This window comes from Lepidochelys olivacea (genome assembly GCF_965140295.1).
Source record: "Lepidochelys olivacea isolate rLepOli2 genome assembly, chromosome: 7".
NCBI classification, from domain to species: domain Eukaryota; kingdom Metazoa; phylum Chordata; order Testudines; family Cheloniidae; genus Lepidochelys; species Lepidochelys olivacea.
The window spans coordinates 126,628,368-126,652,672 of NC_140417.1; the positions used below are offsets into that span (position 1 = coordinate 126,628,368).

Genomic DNA, 24,305 nt, shown 5'->3' on the forward strand with positions numbered 1-24,305 from the left:
CATATGAGTTCCTTGAGAACTCCTGGGTGAATATCAGCTGGTCCTGGTGACTTATTACTGTTTAATTTATCAATTTGTTCCAAAACCTCCTCTAATGATATCTCAATCTGGGACAATTCCTCAGATTTGTCACCTAAAAAGAATGGCTCAGGTTTGGGAATCTCCCTCACATCATCAGCCGTGAAGACAGATGCAAAGAATTAATTTAGTTTCTCCACAATGGCGTTATCGTCCTTGAGTGCTCCTTTAGCACCTGGATCGTTCAGTGGCCCCACTGGTTGTTTAGCAGGCTTCTTGCTTCTGATGTACTTTAAAAAAAAAAATTTCTGTTACTTTTTGAGTCTTTGGCTATCTGTTTCTGTTCTGTTTTTGACTATTTGCACTTCAAAAATTGCTCCTTTCGCCCTCCTAATTTCCATCTGACGCTTTATCTGCCACAGCATTTGCTCCTTTATTTTGACTTCCCTAGGTTTGGGTTTCCATTTTCTGAAGGATATCTCTTTGACTCAAATAACCTCTTGTATTTTATCATTAACTATACAGGTTTTTTTCCTTGCCTTTTGTGTTTTGTTTTGTTTAGGGGAATGCATGCCGTTTTTGAGATTATTATTATGACTTGCTCAAGTAGACTCCATGCCAACTCTGACTATTTTAATTTCTTTTGACTTAATTTAAAATGAAGAAGCTAGTCAAAAACAACAAAAATTATCTAAAGTATAGTATCCAGTGACAGCACTTGTGATTTCCCTCTCCCCCCATTCCTGGAATGTTGAGCTTAATTACATTGAAACCAGTGTTACTTAATGGCTCAACATTAGTCCTTGGACTACTTGTGTGATTGTTAGTCCCAGATCAAACATAGCCTCTCCTGGTGCACTAGAAAGCAGTCATTTAAGGTGTCGAGACCAGTTTATATGCAAATTGTAGAAGTCACCCATTGTTATTTTTTTAGGCCTTGTCTACATACAAATAATTGCACTGTTTTTAACTAAAATTGTTTTAAAAAACAAAACACCTAGATTTAGAGTGGTAGCCGTGTTAGTCTGTATCAGCAAAAACAATGAGGAGTCCTTGTGGCACCTTAGCGAGTAACAAATTTATTTGGGATAACATAATTTTGGCAATTAATTGATCTTTAACTATTCATGGTGAATAGGCCCAATGGCCTGTGATGGGGTGTTAGATTGGGTGGGATCTGAGTTACTACAGAGAATTCTTTCCTGGGTATCTGGCTGGTGAATCTTGCCCACATGTTCAGGGTTCAGCTGATAGCCATATTTGGGGTTGGGAAGAAATTTTCCTCCAGGCAGATTGGAAGAGGCCCTGGGGTTTTTTTGCCTTCCTCTGCAGCATGGGGCACGGGTCACTTGCTGGAGGATTCTCTGCACCTTGAAGGCTTTAAACCATGATTTGAGGACTTCAATAGCTCAGACATAGGAGAGAGGTTTATTGCAGGAGTGGGTGGGTGAGATTCGGTGGCCTGCATTATGCAGGAGGTCAGACTAGATGATCATAATTGTCCCTTCTGACCTTAATATCTATGAATCTTTAAGCTTTCGTGGGCTAAAACCCACTTGAAAGTGAAAAATACAGTAAGCAGTATATATATACAGCACATGAAAAGATGGGAGTTCCCTTACCAAGTGGCGGGTCAGTGCTAATGAGGCCAATTCACTTAAGATGGAAGTGGCCTATTCTGAACAGTTGACAAGAGAATAGGCCACTTTCACCTTAATTTAATTGGCCTCGTTAGCACTGACTGCTCCCCCCCACTTGGTGGCTCCATCTAGGTTGTATTTCCCTAGTTTGTTTATGAGAAGATCATACGAGACAGTATCAAAAGCCTTACTAAAGTCAAGCTATACCTCATCTCCCAAAGTCCTTTTCTGTGTCACAGTTTTCCAAAGTATCGTCTGCTATTGTAGAAGTGTGATTGTAACAGGGATCTACCCAATTTTGCTCTGGTGCCTTATTTTCCCTTAATCTCCCATGGGTTTTTCGTCTTCAGCAGGTGACATAACTCTCTGGCCAAGTCACAAAAAGATCAGCCCTTTAAATCAAACCAAACAAACACACACCTTCCATCAAAGTCTCATGAGGCACAGCCCTTTCTCCCCTAGGGTCTGTTTTCTTTTCTGCACCACACTTTTTCAACACTGCACTTCTCTTGGACTCAGCTCTGGCCCTCCTGAGCTCTTAGTTCCTTCATCCTCCCCTTGTTCAGAGGAGTCACTGCATTACCTTGCTTGATGGCAGTATGAACAGTCTGTCCATCCTCTCCTTAATATTAGGGGAGATTAAGGGGAAACTCACAGGGTGGCTGCATAGGGGTAACTCACATCAATCATCAGTTATGGGTTCCCAGCCTTGGGTAACCTGCACAACCAGGCTGTCTGCCCAGTCATCCCAAACTTCCCTGTCTTCCTCCTGTGTTCTCCCAGCCTGTCCTCCTTCTTCTTATAGAGCACTGACTCCCGGGTCTGTTTTTTTCTGGAGTCCTCCCACCCACTGCTGCTGAAGCATCCATTCCCAGTGCCACTCTCTCTGGAGTCTCTCTGATCTGATCTTGCTCTGATCACAGGTCACTAGCTTCCATGAAGGCCCAGTTTAGTCTCATCAGCTTTGTAACATGACTTCAGCACTCTCTCCCTTCATCGAGGGAGGCAAGCTAAGCGTGGCACAGGTGCAGCTGCGGTCTAACCCACAAAAAAGGTCAGCTCACCCTGTAACAGTGACCTACATTCTTTGTTCCTAGATGTATGACCTTGCAAGTAGCTGTATTGAAACACATTTTGTTTGACAGGGCCCAGTTTACCAAGTGATCCAGATCGCTGTGTATGACAGCCCTGTCCAACTCATTATTACCACTCCACCAATCTTTGTGTCAGCTACAAATTTTATTAGCAGTGATTTTATATTTACTTCTGGGTCATTGATGAAAAGATTGAATAGCATCAGGTTTCAACCGATTCTGAAGAACCCTACTAGAAACACATCTCCTATTGATAACTGCTTTGACATCTGTCAGCTAGCCAGCTCTTAATCCATTTAATATGTGCTGTACTGATATTGTATAGTGCTAATTTTTTAATCAGAATGTTGTGTGATATCCAGTCAAGTGCTTTACAAAAGTCTAAATCTATTACATCTGTGCAGTTACCTTTATCAACCAAACTTGCAATTTCATCAAATAATTAAATCAGGTTTGTTTGTCAAGAGCTGTTTTCTATAAAACCATGTTGACTGCATTAATTATATTCCCAGCATTTTATTGATTTGACTCTCATATCAGCTTTTCAATTATTTTTCTTGAGGTTGATGATGGGCTAGCTGGCCTATTTTACTAGGATCCCCCTGTTTTCCCTTTCTGAATATTGGCACACCATTATTGCTGTTCTAGTCTTTGGGAATTTCCCTGGTATTCCAAGATTTATTAAAAATTAATATTGGTGTAAATATTAATATGCTATTGAAATGGATGGGACAGTTTGCTCCTCTCTGAATTATTTTTTCAGGATGTCTGCAGAGTAGAACAGTTGTCACTGCATCAGTTACACCTGGTTTGTATTTTCAAGGTTTACTTCACAACCATGGGACCTAGAAAATTACATTTTCGTAAATGAAAGCTGAGGTTCTTCTGTAATCATCTGACGCCAGTCACAGGAGCCCTGGGCACAGGCCTGTAGTACCTTAATTTGGCTTTGCACACAGCAGGTCACTAGCAGAACCAGGAAAACAACATAGGTCTCAGACCAGTGCTGTATCCACTAGACCATACTTCTAGATTCTAGAGCACAAAGTTGGTGGCAAGTTCTACAGCTTTGGAATAGGCAGGGCTCTGCTTATCACCACAGTATCTAGAAACTGGTGTGTGATTTCCTTGTGACTCCGGGCACCTACAGTCAAAACACACCTGTTGATTTTTCTTTTCCAGGTCCCAGTTAATATGACCGTTGTCCAGCTCATGCAGGTGAGACTCTGCCAGTGAAAATAATTCCTGCATCTGAGATGAAGGGAATCCTGAGTCTGAGGCATACAGAGTGAGCTGCTTGAGTCAAGCACTTTGGGGGAATGGAAGAGTTCTACGTCTGAGACAAGGTTTTGGAGGAGAAAGCCACACTGTCTCTGGAAAAGGAATATGGGGAAGGTTTCAGATATGAGATGGGGTATACTCTAAGGTGGTGTGCGTGTGTGAGTGAGTAGAAGATCTTTGGCCTGGGATGGGCAGAGAAGGAGTAGAGAGCAGGCCCTGGTTCTGGGATAGATTGGGAGTGGAGGGGCAGGTCACAGACAGAGATGTAGTTGAGAAGGGAAGGGACTTAGACTTGGAAGTGGTTTGGAAAGAGGAGGCAGGGGAAGGCCCCAGTTCTTCTTCAAGTGATGATCCCTATGTGTTTTTCACACATGGATACACAAGCGTGTCTGAGTCTGGAAATTCTTCAAAAGCAGTGTCCGTTGATCTGCACGTGCAGTAGCTCCCCTTGTGCTCCCAACCAAGGATATCTGAGGCAGGGTGGGTCGATGCCTCTCCAGTTCCTTCTTACCTCCGCATAGCCTGAGTTGGAGTCATGTCCTCCTTCACTAAAACCTGTAAAGTAGAAAATATTTTTAAGTAGTTTATATCATAGCTTAGTAGTTTAATTTTCTAATAAATTTAGAGTAGTTTTTTCCTCCCCAGTTGAGGGAAACCATCCCTGGTTCCGGGACTATGCCCAGAGTCCCGGGATTCAAGAACTGCGTCTCCTGTCCTTGCTTCCTCTCCATCAATGATGAACATCAACAGTGCTTGTCCTGTCTGAGTGCAGCACGTATCTCTGCAAAGTTCAGTATCTGTCGATCCTACCACTCAGAACTTGAGAGGCACGGGGGCTTTGCCTAAGAAAGTACCTGATGGAGGAGGCTATGAGGCCCCGCTCTGATCCAGGCCCAGGAAAAACCCCTGTATGTTGGCCTCAACCAACCAGCAGTGCCCTCCGAGCATGTGCCTTGAAGCAGAGCCTCTAACACTGAAGCCCAAGGGCTCTTCCTCCAGGGCTCCCCGTGAAAGTAGAGAGCACTCTGATGTGCACAAGGACAGAACCATGCAGAGGACAGTCAATAAGAAACGTGTTTCCTCCCTGAGACGGTCCAGGTTGGGTGAGATGTCATGTCTCATTCAGAACCAATGGAACCAGCTCTGCCAAAGACCCCCAAGCTGGAAGGCAATGTGGGCAAAAAGAGAGATCTGCCGGTTCTGAAGGTGGTACCGAAGCATAAAGCACAAATGCTTACTGGTTCTATGAGTCCTGGTCCTCACCAATTGTCGGCACTGCCTTGTTCATTTAAAGACCATTCAACTGCAACAGATGAGCTGAGTCCTTCAGGTGTAACTGCTGGAACTCCTTGGACCCTAGGCTGTTACTTATGTAACACTGGAGGGTATATTCAATTTGGTGGTGACACACGTGACTGCAGACAGAGTTTGGTTGCACTATCAGAAATTCACCCTGGCAGATAAGGGCTCTAAGAGACTAGACCTCCTGGTAAGGAAGGTCTTCTCCTCCACAGGTCTGCAATTTTATGTCATTTAACTACCAACCTTTGTTAGTGAAATATGACTTTAATAACTACTCCAGGCTCACAGACTTCAGAGATAAACGTCCTGTAGCCTTTTATTTATTTAAAGTGAAATGTATGACATCACCATGGGTTCGTCACTGGTTTCTATAGTGAAACTCAAGGAGCTCAATCTATTTAGATTAACAAAGAGAAGGTTAAAGGGGTGACTTGATCAGTCTGTAAATACGTAGGAGGGGACAGATATTTAATAATGAGCTCTCCAATCTAGCAGACAAAGGTATACAAGTTGAAGCTTGAGAAATTCAAACTGGAAATAGGCATACAAAATTAATAGGGCTGTTGATTAATCGCAGTTAACTCATGTGATTAACTCAAAAAATTAATCGTGATTAATCACACTGTTAAACAATAGAATACCAATTGAAATTTAATAAAATATTTTGGATGTTTTTCTACATTTTCAAATATATTGATTTCTGTTGGAACGCAATACAAAGTGTACAGTGCTCACTTTATATTATTATTTTTTATTACAAATATTTGTACTATAGAAATGATAAACAAAAGTAATAGTATTTTTCAGTTCACCTCATACAAGTACTGTAGTACAATCTCTTTATCATGACAGTGTAACTTGCAAATGTAGATTTTTTGTTTTTTTGTTACATAACGGCACTCAAAAACAAAATAATGTAAAACTTTAGAGCCTACAAATCCTCTCAGTTCTACTTCTTGTTCATTTAGTTGCTCAGACAAACAAGTGTGTTTACATTTATGGGAGATACTGCTGCCTGCTTCTTATTTATAATGTCACCTGAAAGGGAGAACAAGTGTTCGCATGGCACTTTTGTAGCCAGCGTTACAAGGTATTTGCCTGCCAGATATGCAAAACGTTCATATGCCCCTTCATGCTTCGGCCACCATTCCAGAGGACATGCTTCCATGCTGATGATGCTCATTAAAAAAATAATGCATTAATTAAATTTGTGACTGAACTCCTTGTGGGAGAATTGTTTGTCTCCTGTTCTGTTTTACCCGCATTCTGCCATATATTTTCATGTGATAGCAGTCTCGGATGATGACCGAGCACATGTTCATTTTAAGAATATTTTCACAGCAGATGTGACAAAATGCAAAGAAATACCAATGTGAGATTTCTAAAAATAGCTACAGCACTCAACCCAAGGTTAAAGAATCTGAAGTGCCATCCAAAATCTGAGAGGGACAAGGTGTGGAGCATACTTTCAGAAGTCTTAAAAGAGGAACACTCCGATGCGGAAACTACAGAACCCGAACCACCAAAAAAGAAAATCAACCTTCTGCTGGTGGCATCTGACTCAACTGATGAAAATGAACATGCATCGGTCCGCTCTGCTTTGGATTGTTATCAAGCAGAATCCATCATCAGCATGGAAACGTTCTCTGGAATGGTGGCCGAAGCATGAAGGGGCATATGAACGTTGAGCATATCTGGCACGCAAATACCTTGCAACATTGGCTACAAAAGTACCATGCAAACTCCTGTTCTCACTTTCAGGTGACACTGTAAACAAGAAGCGGGCAGCATTATCTCCTGCAAATTGTAACCAAACTTGTTTGTCTGAGCAATTGGCTGAACAAGAAGTAGGACTGAGTGAACTTGTAGGCTCGAAAGTTTTACATTCTTTTATTTTTGAATGCAGTTTTTGTACATAATTCTACGCTTGTAAGTTCAACTTTCATGATGAAGAGATTGCACTACAGTATTTGTATTAGGTAAATTGAAAAATACTATTTTGTTTTTACAGTGCAAATATTTGTAATAAATATATATATATATATATAAAGTGAGCAGTGTACACTTTGTATTCTGTGTTGTAATTGAAATCAATATATTTGAAAATGTAGAAAACATCCACAAATATTTAAACAAATGGTATTTTATTATTGTTTAACAACGCGATTAATCGTGCGATTAATCATGATTACATTTTTAATCGCTTGACAGCCCTAAATTTTAAGTAAAAGTAATCAACAGTAGGAGCAACTTACCAAAGGTTGTGCTGTATTCTCCATCTCTGGTCATTTTTAAAATCAAGATTGGACCTTTTTCTAAAAGATTCTCTAGTATAAACAGGAATTATTTCAGGTAAATTCTGGGGCCTGTGTTATAACAGAGATCATACTAGATGGTCACAGTGGTTGGTCCCTTCTAATCTTGGAATCTATGAAAACCCACCCAGTGTTTGTTTGTTTGTTTTTTCCCCAAAGGCTAGCATCAATACCTTGGGGTCTTTGTTCTGCATTTGAATATTATCTGAACTCCAGACATCAGCCCCATATTGAGGAGTTGGGGAAAACTTGTTCTCTCAACTTCAGCTAATCTCTAGTAATATTTTCAATCCCTGTGTGTTTCTAATTCAGAAGTTGCTTGACTCTCTTTCTGGTGTGTGGAAAGTGGAAAAGGGCCAAGACTAAAACAGGGTTCAAAAAAGAACTACTAAATTAATGGAGGATAGGGCCATCAATGGCTATTAAACGAGATGGGAAGAGAAGAGATTCATTCCCTTGACAGCCAGTGCACCCTGGTGTTCTATCTTCAAAGAAGCAAATCCATTAAAAATCTCAGAGATTTTTTACTGCCATAGCAGAAAGTTTGTGTAGGCAAGCCGTATGCTCCCAGAGAATTTCTAAGTGGGTTTTGGGATGAATCTTTAGAGTGCTACAAAATAGCAAGAATTCCTGCCTGTATAGCATCCCTATCTGATGTCCCACTGCAGGACAGGGCAGCAACTTGGAGTTCTGTCCACATGTTTGCAACATACTACGCTCGAGGTCAGGCATCAGCTGTGGATGCAGTGGTAGGAATGGCAGTATTGCAAATATCTTTGCTGCCAGCTTCCTCGCACTCTCCTGCAGCCTGAAGACTGCTTGCCAATCACCCAGGTATGGAATACACATAGGTACCATCACTTGAAAAAGAAGTGGAGGTTACTTACTGTTACTGGAGGTTCTCTGAGATGTGTGGGCCCTAGCCGTATTTCACTACTTGCCCTCCCTCCCCATCTGCTTCAGATCCTGTTGGATTTGCAATAAGAAGCGGAACTGGAGAAGTGTTGACTTGCATTGACTCTTATACCCTCAGTCAGGAGTAAAAGGGGAGCTACTGCGCATGTTAATGAATACTCCTTTTGAAGAATTTCCGGACTCTGGCCCATGGTAATACAGATAGGGACCACATATCTCGAAGAACCTCCAGTTACGGTAAGTAACCTCCACATCAGGGATGGATGGGCACACTCCACTCTTTACTGGATTAACTGATTTTTTATTTTTGCTGCCTCCAGGTGAGAATCACTCCTGTCACACAGCCTGGAGCTCCCCAGATGGATGGCAACACCTGTCACAATGTTGTTTCTGAGGTACCTGAACCACCCTTCCACCATCATTGATGCAGTGCAGGGCTGGAGTTAAGACCCCAGGTCCTCGTCCTTTCTCTGACTGTCCTCTGTGTTGGACTTGCAGGTGATCTATGAAATAGAGTTCAATGGGACCCATGGAATCCAGAATGTCTCTGTCCAGCTGAAAGTGACCAGTGTCTCTGGAAACTCTCTGCAGCAGCGGTTCACACTGCAGTTCTGGGTCAGTGCCCTAGTCTCACATGGATTCTTGCAAAGGCTGGGGTTAGTGCCCTGACTTCATTTGAGTCCTTGGGTGAGGAGATCTGGTTAGTACCACGAGAGCACGTGGATCCTGAGGGATCAGGGGTCAATGTCCCAGTCTTATATGGGTCCTGTGGAGTATTGGGGTCCATGGTTTGGTCTCGGGTAGGTCCTCAAGGTAGGGAGAGGTGCCCTGGTCTTGTGCAAGGTTGGAGGGGGTTGGTGTCCTGCTCTTGCATGGTCTCTGTGGGAGGGGAGGGAAGAGATCAGGGTCAATATTTTTGTCCCATGCATGTTATGTAAAGAGAGGATAGGAGGCAGTGCTGTATTTCACTTGTTCTGAGCAAAGCTGCTGATGTCCTTTCCAGGTGCTACTTGACCTGTGCCCTGGCAGTTGGGGATGGGAATTGCCCTGAAGGGTCAGTGACCTTTTCCAACTCCTTAGGTTCTAAGGCTGGAGGACAAAGCTAGGAAATATTAAATCTGTCTGTGAGTTAGTGCTGGAGAGGCCCACTCTCACACCAAGTGGCTATAGTGTAACGTGGGAGGTGTGGTGAGGTTGTTTGGTTGACTCAGAACAACAGAAGCTTGTTGAGGTAATCCCCAAAACCCCTCTCCAGTAAGGACAATGTAATAAGTGTGTGTTTTGAGGGGGAGAATATCAGTGACCCAAAACTTCAGGGCTGTGGAAGGGCAAGGGTGAGTTCTTCCTTTGAGTATCCTCTGCATATTCCCACTCATGGGAATGCTCTGACCAGAGTAGCCTGAACGGTAAACTTCTACTAGAAGTAGCCATTGGAGCATCCATGCGCCTCCCTTGCTCGTTCCCCTTCTTTCCCTCCCCCACGAATTCCAAACGTTCTAGGGCAAGGGTTTAAAAGGAGCATGGTGCTCTGTTGCCTCATTGCCTTCAGCTGTGGCCAGCTGGATGGTTACATTGTTGCTATAGGATCCTTTCAGATCCTATAAGTGAATAGGCAGTTTGTATAGGTTAGTTGGTATATACGTTCACAGGGTTACATAAAGGATAACATGACAGATCAGAAGGCTAAGAAAGCCTGGATTCAAAAGATGCATCTGGTGCTGCCCAGGTATATTCCTAGCATTGGGCACATATCCCAGATGTTTGGCATGTTTGGGGGAAGGGCATTCTCCCTCTAAATGTCCAAACTTCTCATCATTTATCACAAGGGCAAAGAGAGACAAAACCTGCTCCAGGCAATTTTATTGCAGGAAGCACTGACAGTGGCAGCTTGTTTTCAGAGACCGGCTTCAGCCCCACCTCTGCCTCCCGCCAGCTCTGCAGGGAAGAAGTGAGATTCAGCTTCTATGTCAGGCACGATATCCAAGAGAGTTATCAGGATCTGAAAAATGGTCTGGATCAGTGACAAACTGTTTCCAGAGCTGTCCCATTTCAGAGAGACTCAGCTGCAGTACTGGGGAAAAATTTGCAGCCCTCCTCAGTGTCGGCTTTATTACAAATTGCCAATCTGAGAGAGGAGGACATACCAGGACAGAATCTCATTATGGAGCCAGGCTCTGATTTAAGCTTTCAGTGTAGAGCTAGGAGCCATTCCTCTATGGATCCAACAAGATTGGATCTAGAGGAGCCTGTCAGAAGGGTGAGATCTATGGAGCCAATTCAAAGAACTGAGGAGGATTTGTTAACTAGCACTGCTCTGCATAGTATTACCGTTAAGCAGTAAAGACACAAGCAGTGCGAAGTAATATCTTTTTTTCTGGACCAACTTCTGTTGGTGAGAGAGACAAGCTTTTGAGCTACACAGAGCTCTTCTTGAGGACTAGGAAAGGTACTCAGAGTGTCACAGCTAAATACAAGGTCAAATAGATAGTTTAACATAAGTAGTTAGCCCATTTTCTAAGGGACCATTAAAGGTGAAGTGGCCCGTTTTCACCCTTGTAGTCCTAGGACTGCACCACTGGACAAATGCATCACAGAACCAATGCTATACCTGAGATACATCAATTATATTTTTATCCTCTGAACAGATGGCTTAAACTCCCTCATAGATTTCCACCACAACTTCAACCACCACCACCCATCCATCAAACTCTCTCTGGAACATTCCCACACTAGCATCAACTTCCTTTACACCATAATCAGCTTCACCCTACAGATCACTATATACAAGGAACCCACAGATCACCACACCTATCTTCATAGATCCAGTAACCAACCAACACACCAAGAAATCTGTTATCTACAGCCAGCCACTCAGATACCATATAATATTGTCTGAGGAACAAGTCCAAGATATACACCTTAAAACACTCAAAACTGCCTTCACCAAACAAGGACACTCCCAGAGAAGTAGATCGCATCATAGAATGGGCCACCCAAATACCCCAAGAGAACCTTTTTAAATACAAAAATAAAACCCGCTCTGACCACACACCCTCGTTGTCACCTATCACCTCACACTGGATCCCATATGAACTATCATCAAACTAAAAGCCATACTCGATGGTTTCTTTCCACCCTGAAAGAAATCTTTCTGGAACCCCCTTTTCTGGCCTACAGACAACCTCCCCGCAACCTCTCCTAGCTCAACAGAAGCAAGCTCCCCACAGATCAGGACACATTAACTCAAAGCAGCACCAGACGCTGCCAGAACAACAGATGCAAAACCTTCTGACATAGCTCCATTGCTACAATGATCAACACCCCCCACAACACAGCTTTCAAGATCTGTGGGTCTTACACATGCCTATCACAACTTGGGGGGTACCTCATCCAGTGCACTAAATGACCCAGTAACTATGTGGGTGAAAGCAGACAATCACTACGCTCTTGAATGAACTCACACAGGAAAATAATAGACAACGATACCACATCACCTATGGCTGAACACATTCAACAAAGTGATCACTCTATATCTGACCTATCAGTCTTGATCCTCACAGAAAACCTGCACAACACTTTCAAAAGACAAGCCTGGGAGCTTAAATTCATAACTTTGCTAGACACTAAAAGTCATGATCTTAAATACAGACACTGGATTTATGACTAATTACAAACAACCCCTCTTGTAGTCATGTGACAACAGGGATGTTATTTAGTCACTTCACCTTGAATGGTCCCATAGAATATGTGCTAACTACTTATGTTAAACTATGAATGACCTTGAGCGGATCACTGCAGACTACGTGGCTCTGGGAAGATGGATAAAGAAGTTTGAGGCGCAAGTGGTGTTCTCGTCCATCCTCCCCATGGAAGGAAAAGGCCTGGGTAGAGACCGTCGAATCGTGGAAGTCAACGAATGGCTACGCAGGTGGTGTCGGAGAGAAGGCTTTGGATTCTTTGACCATGGGATGGTGTTCCAAGAAGGAGGAGTGCTAGGCAGAGACGGGCTCCACCTAACGAAGAGAGAGAAGAGCATCTTCGCAAGCAGGCTGGCTAACCTAGTGAGGAGGGCTTTAAACTAGGTTCACCGGGGGAAGGAGTGGGATACCAGGAGGAAGCACGAGCAGGAGCACGTGAGAGGGGAGGGATTCTGCCTCATACTGAGAAAGAGGGGCAGTCAGCGGGTTATCTCAAGTGCCTATACACAAATGCACAAAGCCTGGGAAACAAGCAGGGAGTACTGGAAGTCCTGGCAAAGTCAAGGAATTATGATGTGATTGGAATAACAGAGACTTGGTGGGATAACTCACATGACTGGAGTACTGTCATGGATGGATATAAGGTGTTCAGGAAGGACAGGAAGGTGTTCAACAGAGAAAGAAAGAAAAGGTGGGGAAGTTGCATTGTATGTAAGAGAGTAGTATGACTGCTCAGAGCTCAAGTATGAAACTGCAGAAAAACCTGAGAGTCTCTGGATTAAGTTTAGAAGTGTGAGCAACAAGGGTGATGTCGTGGTAGGAGTCTACTATAGACCAGCGGACCAGGGGAATGAGGTGGATGAGGCTTTCTTCCGGCAACTCGCAGAAGTTACTAGATCGCACTCCCTGGTTCTCATGGGAGACTTCAGTCATCCTGATATCTGCTGGGAGAGCAATACAGCGATGAACAGACAATCCAGGAAGTTTTTGGAAAATGTAGGGGACAATTTCCTGGTGCAAGTGCTGGAGGAACCAACGAGGGGCAGAGCTCTTCTTGACCTGCTGCTCACAAACCGGGAAGAATTAGTAGGGGAAGCAAAAGTGGATGGGAACCTGGGAGGCAGTGACCATGAGATGGTCAAGTTCAGGATCCTGACACAAGAAAGAAAGGAAAGCAGCAGAATACGGACCCTGGACTTCAGAAAAGCAGACTTTGACTCCCTCAGGGAACTGATGGGCAAGATCCCCTGGGAGAATAACATGAGGGAGAAAGGAGTCCAGGAGAGCTGGCTGTATTTTAAAGAATCCTTATTGAGGTTACAGGCACAAACCATCCCGATGTGTAGAAAGAATAGTAAATATGGCAGGCGACCAGCTTGGCTTAACAGTGAAATCCTTGCTGATCTTAAATACAAAAAAGAAGCTTACAAGAAGTGGAAGATTGGACAAATGACCAGGGATGAGTATAAAAATATTGCTCAGGCATGCAGGAGTGAAATCAGGAAGGCCAAATCACACCTGGAGTTGCAGCTAGCAAAAGATGTTAAGAGTAACAAGAAGGGTTTCTTCAGGTACGTTAGCAACAAGAAGAAAGTCAAGGAAAGTGTGGGCCCCTTACTGAATGAGGGAGGCAACCTAGTGACAGAGGATGTGGAAAAAGCTAATGTACTCAATGCTTTTTTTGCCTCTGTCTTCACGAACAAGGTCAGCTCCCAGACTACTGCACTGGGCAGCACAGCATGGGGAGGAGGTGACCAGCCCTCCGTGGACAAATAAGTGGTTCGGGACTATTTAGAAAAGCTGGATGAGCACAAGTCCATGGGGCTGGATGTGTTGCATCTGAGAGTGCTAAAGGAATTGGCGGGTTGTGATTGCAGAGCCATTGGCCGTTATCTTTGAAAACTCATGGCGATCGGGGGAAGTCCCAGACCACTGGAAAAAGGCTCATGTAGTGCCCATCTTTAAAAAAGGGAAGAAGGAGTATCCTGGGAACTACAGGCCAGTCAGCCTCACCTCAGTCCCTGGAAAAATCATGGAGCAGGTCCTCAAGGAATCAATTGGAGGAGAAGAAAGTGATCAGGAACTTTCAGCATGGATTCACCAAGGGCAACTCATGCCTGGCTAGTCTAATTGCCTTCTATGATGAGATAACTGGTTCTGTGGATAAAGGGAAAGAAGTGGATGTGTTGTTCCTTGACTTTAGCAAAGCTTTTGACACTGTCTCCCACAGTATTCTTGCCAGCAAGTTAAAGAAGTATGGCCTGGATGAATGGACTAGAAGGTGGATAGAAAGCTGGCTAGATTGTCGGGCTCAACGGGTAGTGATAAATGGCTCCATGTCTAGTTGGCAGCCGGTATCAAGTGGAGTGCCCCAAGGGTCGGTCCTGGGGCTGGTTTTGTTCAATATCCTCATAAATGATCTGGAGGATGGTGTGGATTGCACCCTCAGCAAGTTTGCAAATGACACTAAACTGGGAGGAGAGATAGATATACTGGGGGGTAGGGATAGGATACAGAGGGACCTAAACAAATTGGAGGATTGGGCCAAAAGAAATCTGATGAGGTTCAACAAGGACAAGTGCAGAGTCCTGCACTTAGGATGGAAGAATCCAATGCACCGCTACAGACTAGGGACCGAATGGCTAGGCAGCAGTTCTGCGGAAAAGGACCTAGGGGTTATAGTGGACGAGAAGCTGGATATGAGTCAACAGTGTGCCCTTGTTGCCAAGAAGGCCAATGGCATTTTGGGATGTATATGTAGGGGCATTGCCAGCAGATCAAGGGACGTGATTGTTCCCCTGTATTCGACACTGGTGAGGCCTCATCTGGAGTACTACATCCAGTTTTGGGCCCCACACTACAAGAAGGATGTGGAAAAATTGGAAAGAGTCCAGCGGAGGGCAACAAAAATGATTAGGGGACTGGAACACATGAGTTATGAGGAGAGGCTGAGGGAACTGGGGATGTTTAGTCTACGGAAGAGAAGAATGAGGGGAGATTTGATGGCTGCTTTCAACTAGCTGAAAGGGGGTTCCAAAGAGGATGGCTCTAGACTGTTCTCAGTGGTAGCAGATGACAGAACAAGGAGTAATGGTCTCAAGTTGCAGTGGGGGAGATTTAGGTTGGATATTAGGAAAAACTTTTTCACTAGGAGGGTGGTGAAACACTGGAATGCGTTACCTAGGGAGGGGGTGGAATCTCCTTCCTTAGAAGTTTTTAAGGTCAGGCTTGACAAAGCCCTGGCTGGGATGATTTAATTGGGGATTGGTCCTGCTTTGAGCAGGGCGTTGGACTAGATGACCTCCTGAGGTCCCTTCCAACCCTGATATTCTATGATTCTCTGATTCTATCTGTTTGACCTTGTATTTAGCTGTGACACTCTGAGTGCCTTTCCCAGACCTCAGGAAGAGCTCTGCGTAGCTCAAAAGCGTGTTTCTCTCACCAAGAGAAGTTGGTCCAATAAAGGATATTGCTTCATTCACATTGTCTCTCTAATATCCTGGGACTGACATGGCTACAACAGCCTGTATACAACAGTGTTAGAGCAAAAAGAAAAGGAGTACTTGTGGCACCTTAGAGACTAACAAATTTATTTGAGCATAAGCTTTTGTGAGCTACAGCTCACTTCATCAGGCAGATCTGTCTATGGCTATACTGACAATTGAGCCAGTTACTGTATCTCAGAACACATCAGGTGTTTTACTACAACCAGTCAGGCTGACTGCTTCTCTGAGAGTCAGCCAAGAACTGGAAAGGGTCAGGAGCTCTCTGCTGCTGCATCCTACAAAGCCCTTTTGGCATTCATGGAGAAGAACTTCTCTCCACTCTCCTTTTCCAGGAGATTGTTATGTCCCATCTGAGTTGCAAATGGATTGGGGCCAGTAGAGGAGGTGGATCACAGATCAGAATAAGGGAAAACTTCTTATGATCAGTTCAGTGCTGGCCTTCTGGATCTGCAGGCCCAGAGAGATTTCAAACCAGATCCATCAGTAAGGTTTTGGCCCGAGTGGCATCGGATTGGTCCTGCTTTGAGCAGGGGGTTGGACTAGGAAGGGATGAGTTCCGACCTTCAGCAAGACAGTATCAGGAGGACATTCAGTTATTATATCCAAAGGATAGGACCAACCAGTGCAGCTTACTCAGAACAAGTCACCTATGGAAATAGGTGAAATATTCAGTGAGGAGGAACTGGAGCTGGGAGAGTCTGATTCAGAATTAAGGGATGTATCTTCTCTGGATGAAAATGTGGGGACATCTCAGTATCATCACCATCTGAAGATGCTGTAGCCTTTTATGAGTTAATATCGAGAATGTCAAAGATGTTAGATATTCTTTCTGTTTTTGTGGTGGAATCATTGAATCCTATCTTCAGTGTCTTTGGGGCAGCGGCTAGTCAATGAGTCACACTTCTCTTGTTAGAGGGATAGCTGCTTCAGCAAGCAAAGGCGTCTGGAATATTCAGACCATTCAGCCTCCGCAGTGGTACTTCACAGATCAAAAGGTGCCCAAGTTCACTTTATTTCACCAGATGAGGAAGGGAAGAGGCTGCCTATGTTAGGAAGAAAAATATATATTCCGCTGCATTAAACATTCTCATGTCCAGCTATGAAGCTGTTGTGGCTGGGTGCCAATACCATCTCTTGAGCAAAATGTCCTCTTTTCTTAAGTTTGTGTTCCTCTGGAAGTGCATTGTCAAATGCTGTTTTGACTGAAGAACTGAGTGTTGTCAAGCAACAATTGAAAGCAGCTTTTGACCCCTCCAGATACTTCAGCAAGGTCAATAGCTTTGGCTGTCTCACTAAGGAGACACACACTATGAAGACCAATGGGATTCCCTCATGAGACAAAAATGAGGATTGAGGACCATCCATTTGAAGGAGAAGGCCTGTTTATTATTCAGACTGATGAGGTATTAGAGAAGACGGAAGGACGGAAGGACGGAAGAACCCAATGCACAGCTACAGACTAGGGACCGAATGGCTAGGCAGCAGTTCTGCAGAAAAGGACCTAGGGGTGACAGTGGACGAGAAGCTGGATATGAGTCAGCAGTGTGCCCTTGTTGCCAAGAAGGCCAATGGCATTTTGGGATGTATAAGTAGGGGCATAGCGAGCAGATCGAGGGACTTGATCGTTCCCCTCTATTCGACATTGGTGAGGCCTCATCTGGAGTACTGTGTCCAGTTTTGGGCCCCACACTTCAAGAAGGATGTGGATAAATTGGAGAGAGTCCAGCGAAGGGCAACAAAAATGATTAGGGGACTGGAACACATGAGTTATGAGGAGAGGCTGAGGGAGCTGGGATTGTTTAGCCTGCAGAAGAGAAGAATGAGGGGGGATTTGATAGCTGCTTTCAACTACCTGAAAGGGGGTTCCAAAGAGGATGGCTCTAGACTGTTCTCAATGGTAGCAGATGACAGAACGAGGAGTAATGGTCTCAAGTTGCAGTGGGGGAGGTTTAGATTGGATATTAGGAAAAACTTTTTCACTAAGAGGGTGGTGAAACACTGGAATGCGTTACCTAGGGAGGTGGTAGAATCTCCTTCCTTAGAGGTTTTTAAGGTCAGGCTTGACAAAGCCCTGGCTGGGATGATTTAACTGGGAATTGGTCCTGCTTCGAGCAGGGGGTTGGACTAGATGACCTTCTGGGGTCCCTTCCAACCCTGATATTCTATGATTCTATGATTCTAAGATAAAAAATATAAGATTTTTTGCTAGATCAGTGGTTCCCAAACTTGTTCTGCCGTTTGTGCAGGGAAAGCCCCTGGCCAGCTGGGCCGGTTTGTTTACTGGCCGCATCCGCAGGTTCAGCCAATCGCGGCTCCCAGTGGCCACGGTTCACTGCTCCAGGCCAATGGGAGCTGCTGGAAGCGGCACGGCCAAGGGACCTACTGGCCGCTGCTTCCAGCAGCTCCCATTGGCCTGGAGCAGCGAACCACGGCCACTGGGAGCCGCGATCGGCTGAACCTGCAGACACGGCAGGTAAACAAACTGGCCCAGCCTGCCAGGGGTTTTCCCTGCACAAACAGCAGAACAAGTTTGGGAACCATTGTGCTAGATCTTTAAGTTTCTTTAATACAGGGAAGAGGCCACATTCAGTTCCCATTACACACGTATCTAAGGTAATACGTCACCTTCATCTCCTTCACTTCGTTACAATTCTCAGAAAAGGGCATATCCTTTCCAACCTCAATATTATTCCCCACATCACCAACTACAACAGAGAAAGAAATTTAAGTCTCACAATAACAAAGGGAATGTTTCATCTTTGTTCTCTACAGTTCATCTAAGACATCAGATTTGACATAAGGACACAGAGCTTCAAGACAGTCCACCTGGACATGGTTTATCCATAGTTTGGGGTCCAGCAGTCCATTTTTAATTACCAATGGGAGTTAATAACATCAAACAGATGGATTTTAGAAGTTATTTCATGCATGTGCATAATTCAATTCAAAACCTTTTCTCACAACAATCCACCTGCTTCATATCTGGGCTGAGATCAAAGTCATCTCAATTTGTTCAAAAATGAAGGTTCAGTCTCTGCTCCAGTTAAGTACAATACAGGTAATTCCATGAGATCATAGAGGGAAGGGGTTTTACTCACGTTATTTTCTAATCCCAAAAAAAGGTGGAGGGCCTTCATCCTATTTTGGTTTTAAGTAGATTAAACACTTATATAAAGAAATTATGTTTCTACATGCTGCCTCTAATTTATGTAATACTCTTTCACTCCAGGGTTGGTTTGCAGCTGTGGATTTAAAAGACGCATACTTCCACATTTCATTCTATAAGACCATGTCAGTGGTTTGTTGTTGAAGAGGACCATTTTCAGTACAAGGTCTTCCCTTCCAGGTTGTCCACAGCACTTTGGGTGTTTACAAAATGCCTGTCTAGTGTAGGAGCATACTTAAGAAGGCAGTGGATGTATGTATATCCATACCTAGACAACTGGTTAATAAAAGTATCATCCAAGGAAGGGATCTTACTACATGTATATCAGATATGTTCACTGTTTGTCAATCTGGGATTACAGATAAATTGGGAAAAGTCATGTCGAAACCCTACTCAAAGGACTCTTTATAGGAGCAATCTTGCTTTTATCTGGGGGGGGGGAGATTTTCTCCCAGAGGTGAGATATATCAAAATAAACATATCTCCTCTTCCAGTTACCAAGACAACCCTTCGGTTACTGGGTCTATTGGCGTTAACCACAGCAGTGACTCTTTATGTTCATCTTCAGATGAGAGATCTTCAGCACTGGTTATCAAAGAACTGTGAACCAGTGTAGATGATGTGCATTGAAAAATATTAATTCCACAACACGTGCTAATGTCATTAATGGGATGAACAGACAATCAAAATGCAGTGAAGTGTACACTTTTCTGTCCCCCATAACATCAGTTACACTGATTACCGATGCACCTACCTCAGGATGGGGATCCCATCTGAACAATGAATATTTTAGAACTGAGAGCAATCAGATTAGCTCTCAGGTCTTTTCTACTTCAAATAAAAAACAAAGCAGTTGAGGTAGTAACCTACACTAGGACAGCGTTATATTATCTAAACAAGCGATTCACTCTGTGGAATTATGCAGGGAGGCCAAGAGTATTTGTAAGGACTCTGTAGAACATGATATGAATCCAGTAGCAATTCACATGGCAGGAGAACAGAACACTCTTGCAAATCATCTGAGTAGATCATCAGGTCAGATCCACAAATGGTTCTTGAAGGAAGAAGTAGTGATTCACGCCTTCTGTTTATGGGGGGAGCCCAATAATAGACTTGTTTGCATTCCGCAGCAACAGGAAATATCAGAGCTATTGTTCTAGGGCAGGCAGAAACAAGGAATCAGTATTGAACCCTTTTCTAATACAGGGGGGTCAGGCCTAAGGAATGCTTTTTCCTCATTTCCCCTCATTCAGAGAGTGATAAATGAGAAGACAGGACAAAACCAGGGTGATTTGAATAGCACCAGCATGACCCAGACAGCAGTGGTAGCCGGCTTTGGTACATCTGTCACAAGGATTAGTGGAATCTTTATCACTGATACTAGACTTGTTAATGCAATAAACAGGGAAGGTCTATCATCTGAACTTTCAGTCCCTTCTCTTGACTGCATGAGGAATAGACTTTCAGAGGTGCTAGAAGAAAGCCTTTCATTAGAAGTACACAATGTACTGTTATTTTTCTAGAAAGGAATTCACATGGATGTGCTACAGTCTCAAATGGAATAGGTTTCTATTGTGGATTTCCATGTATAATTTGGATCCTTATATGGCACCAATTACAATTAATGCTAATATATAATTATCTTAAGAAGACACCTCTTTCATTATCTTCAGTTAAGGTTAATCTCTCAGCCATATCATGTATCTGTAGAGGGAAAATCAGTTTTTACTAATGATGAAATGTAGAGGTTTTTGAAAGGCCTTAATAATTTGTATACTCCAATAAGAATTCCTGTGCCCTTCTAGGATCTGAATGTATTACTAGCATAAATAATGAGACCAAGGGACGTACTGGCCGCTGCTTCCAGCAGCTCCCATTGGCCTGGAGCAGCGAACCGTGGCCATTGGGAGCCGCGATCGGCTGAACCTGCAGACACGGCAGGTAAACAAACTGGCCCAGCCCGCCAGGGGCTTTCCCTGCACAAGTGGCAGAACAAGTTTGGGAACCATTGTGCTAGATCTTTAAGTTTCTTTAATACAGGGAAGAGGCCACATTCAGTTCCCATTACACACATATCTAAGGTAATATGCCACCTTCATCTCCTTCACTTCGTTACAATTCTCAGAAAAGGGCATTTTGGGATGTATAAGTAGGGGCATAGCGAGCAGATCGAGGGACGTGATCGTCCCCCTCTATTCGACATTGGTGAGGCCTCATCTGGAGTACTGTGTCCAGTTTTGGGCCCCACACTACAAGAAGGATGTGGATAAATTGGAGAGAGTCCAGCGAAGGGCAACAAAAATGATTAGGGGTCTGGAACACATGACATGAGGAGAGGCTGAGGGAACTGGGATTGTTTAGTTTGCAGAAGAGAAGAATGAGGGGGGATTTGATAGCTGCTTTCAACTACCTGAGAGGTGGTTCCAGAGAGGATGGTTCTAGACTATTCTCAGTGGTAGAAGAGGACAGGACAAGGAGTAATGGTCTCAAGTTGCAGTGGGGGAGGTTTAGGTTGGATATTAGGAAAAACTTTTTCACTAGGAGGGTGGTGAAACACTGGAATGTGTTACCTAGGGAGGTGGTAGAATCTCCTTCCTTAGAAGTTTTTAAGGTCAGGCTTGACAAAGCCCTGGCTGGGATGATTTAATTGGGGATTGGTCCTGCTTTGAGCGAGGGGTTGGACTAGATGACCTTCTGAGGTCCCTTCCAACCCTGATATTCTATGATTCTATGATTCTCCCTTTGAACCTCTAGGTCGGGGTGGGCAAACTACAGCCAGGGCCCGCATCCGGCCCTTCAGACGTTTAAATCCGGCCCTGAACCTCCTGCTGGGGAGCGGGATCCAGGGCTTGCCCCACTCCGCACATGCTGTGGCTCCGTGCGCCTCCCAGAAGCAGCAGCATGTCTCCCCTCTGGCTCCTATGCGTACGGGCAGCCAGGGGACTCTGAATGCTGACGCTGCCCCTGCCCCAAACACCGCGCCCGCAGCTCCCATTGGCTGGGAACTATGGGAGCTGCAGGGGCGACATCTGTGGATGGGGCAGCACACCAAGCTGCCTGGCTGCGCCTCTGTGTAGGATCCAGAAGGTGGACATGCCGCTGCATCCAGGAGCTGCTTGAGGAAAGTGCCGCGTGGAGCCTGCACCCCTGATCCCCCTTCTGCCCTCCAAACCCCTTGGTCCCAGCCCAGAGCACCCTACTTCACCCCCATCCCCTCATCCCCAGTCCCACCCCATAGACTCTACCCCCCAGCCGGAGCCCTCCCCCTCCCCCACAGCACCCCTGCTACCTCTTGGAGCCCCCTCCCGCTCCTTGAACTTTCATTTCTGGCCCCACCCCAGAGCCCACACTCCCAGCCGGAGCTGTCACTGACTCCCGCACCCCAACCCCCCAATTTTGTGAGCATTCATGGCCTGCCATACAATTTCTATACCCAGATGTGGCCCCCCAGGCGGCACCTCCCCTGCTCTAGGGAGCTAGTCTCTATTTAACCTATCTGTAAAAACTCTGTTTTAGTAATCCCTTCTGCCAGGAGCATAAGTCAATTGCATGCATGAATGCTGATCCACCGTTCAGTGTGTTTCATAAGGATAAAATGGTTCTTCGCACTCATTCAAAGTTTTTACCAAAAATAGTCTCCGATTTTGACATAGAACAATCTATAGTTTTACCATTTTTTCCCCCAAACTCCATACTCATGTTGGGGAAGTTAAATTACACACATTAGTTTATAAGGAGAGCATTATCTTTTTACTTAGGCCATGTCTACACTAGCACTTATTTTGGCAAAACGTTTGTTGCTCAGAGGTTTGAAAAAAAACACACTCCTGAGCGACATACGTTTTGCCAGCAAAAGTGCTTATGTGCACAGCTCTATGTTGGCAGGAGATGCTCTCCCACTGACATAGCTACCACTGCTCATCGAACTGGTTTTATTACGTCAATGGGAGAGGTCTCTCCTGTCGGCATAATGCAGCTACACGAGTGCTCTTACAGCAGCACAACTGTATCGATACAGCTGTGATCCTGTAAGCTTGTAAATGTAGACATGGTGTTGGACAGGACTAAACAATTTAGACAGTGTTCTAGGCTGTTTATAGCTTAGGGACCAAAAAACAAGGGTAAAGCCATTTCTGTACAGATTCTAGGTGGGTTAGGTTAGGTATTTATGTTCTTATCCTCAATTTATAAGATTAATAAGAACATAAGGATGTCCATACTGGGTCAGAATGGTCCATCTAAGCCCAGTATCCTGTCTTCTGACAGTGGCTAATGTCAGATGCTTCAGAGGGAATGAACAGAATAGGGCAATTATTGAGTGATCCATCGCCTCTCATCCAGTCCCAGCTTTTGGCAATCAGCGCATAGGGACATCCAGAGCATGCAATTGAAGGGATTATCCTTTCCTCAAGGCATCAAAACTCATTCAACTAGATCAAAGTCAACTTGCATGGCTTTCCCTAGACATATTCCTTTCTTAGAAACAAGTAGAGCAACAACTTGGGATACTGTCCACATTTTTACTACACATTACTCTTTAGACTTGGAATCTAGATTGGAGGCAAAGTTTGGTAGGGCAGTCCTGCATTCCCTGTTTAACTAGAACTCTGCGTCCTACCATCCCGGGTCAAAGTACTGCTTATTAATATATCCCATGAGTGGGAATATGCAGAAGACACTCAAAGGAAGAAACGACGGTTACTTATGTATGACCAAGGTTCTTTGAGATGGACTCTGCATAGTCTTACTCATGCCTCCCTTTCCCCATTGCTTCAGAGCCTTACTTACCAAAGGGCTTGGAGTCACGGGGGAAGGCACTGAGGCAGTGGAATGCCACACTCCTTTTTAAGCCTTGCCCTGGAATGTCCAGAGTTTGGGAGGGGGAGGGAGGCAAGGGAGGCATGTGGCTGCTCCAATGGCTACCGCAGTAAAATTTTACAGTTTAGGTCGCACCACTCGGAGCATTCCAATGAGTTGAATATGTAGCATCCATCTCAAAGAAAATGGGTTACAAGTAAGTAAGTTCATTTCTGGAGAACCACCTAACTCCCTATGGAGACAGTGTAACATGGATCATAAGTGTGATTATAGAATTCCTCAGGCTCTAGTACCCTTAGTTGCAGAAAAATCTTAGGCAGTGGGAGTCTGATGCTTCAGGAACTGTCTCTGGGGCATGGGTATCCAAATGTCAGGGCACGCTGCAGTTTGGCTTGCCAGCTCCTGGGTTGCAGAGGTGCTGGTAAGTATGGAAGAGGATTCTGAGATAGACCGAGGTTGGGGTATTGTTTTTAATGAGACTTTTAATAGGGTGATTAAAAAAAAAGCTTTAGTCACACTCAGCCTTGCCATGAGTAGGTTTGACTCCCTTGT

General features: G+C 44.5%; 1 protein-coding gene across 2 annotated transcripts in view; it reads left to right on the forward strand.

Moving 5' to 3' along the window:
- The window catches only part of TCTN3 (tectonic family member 3), a 59,696-nt gene that overhangs the window by 20,109 nt on the left and 15,282 nt on the right, over positions 1 to 24,305 (forward strand). For both annotated transcript variants that reach the window (XM_084633652.1, XM_084633653.1), the window contains exons 7-9: positions 3,935 to 3,970; positions 8,886 to 8,960; positions 9,064 to 9,180. In XM_084633652.1, coding sequence (XP_084489778.1) covers positions 3,935 to 3,970; positions 8,886 to 8,960; positions 9,064 to 9,180 — 228 coding nt within the window. The remainder of the gene's footprint in view (positions 1 to 3,934; positions 3,971 to 8,885; positions 8,961 to 9,063; positions 9,181 to 24,305) is intronic.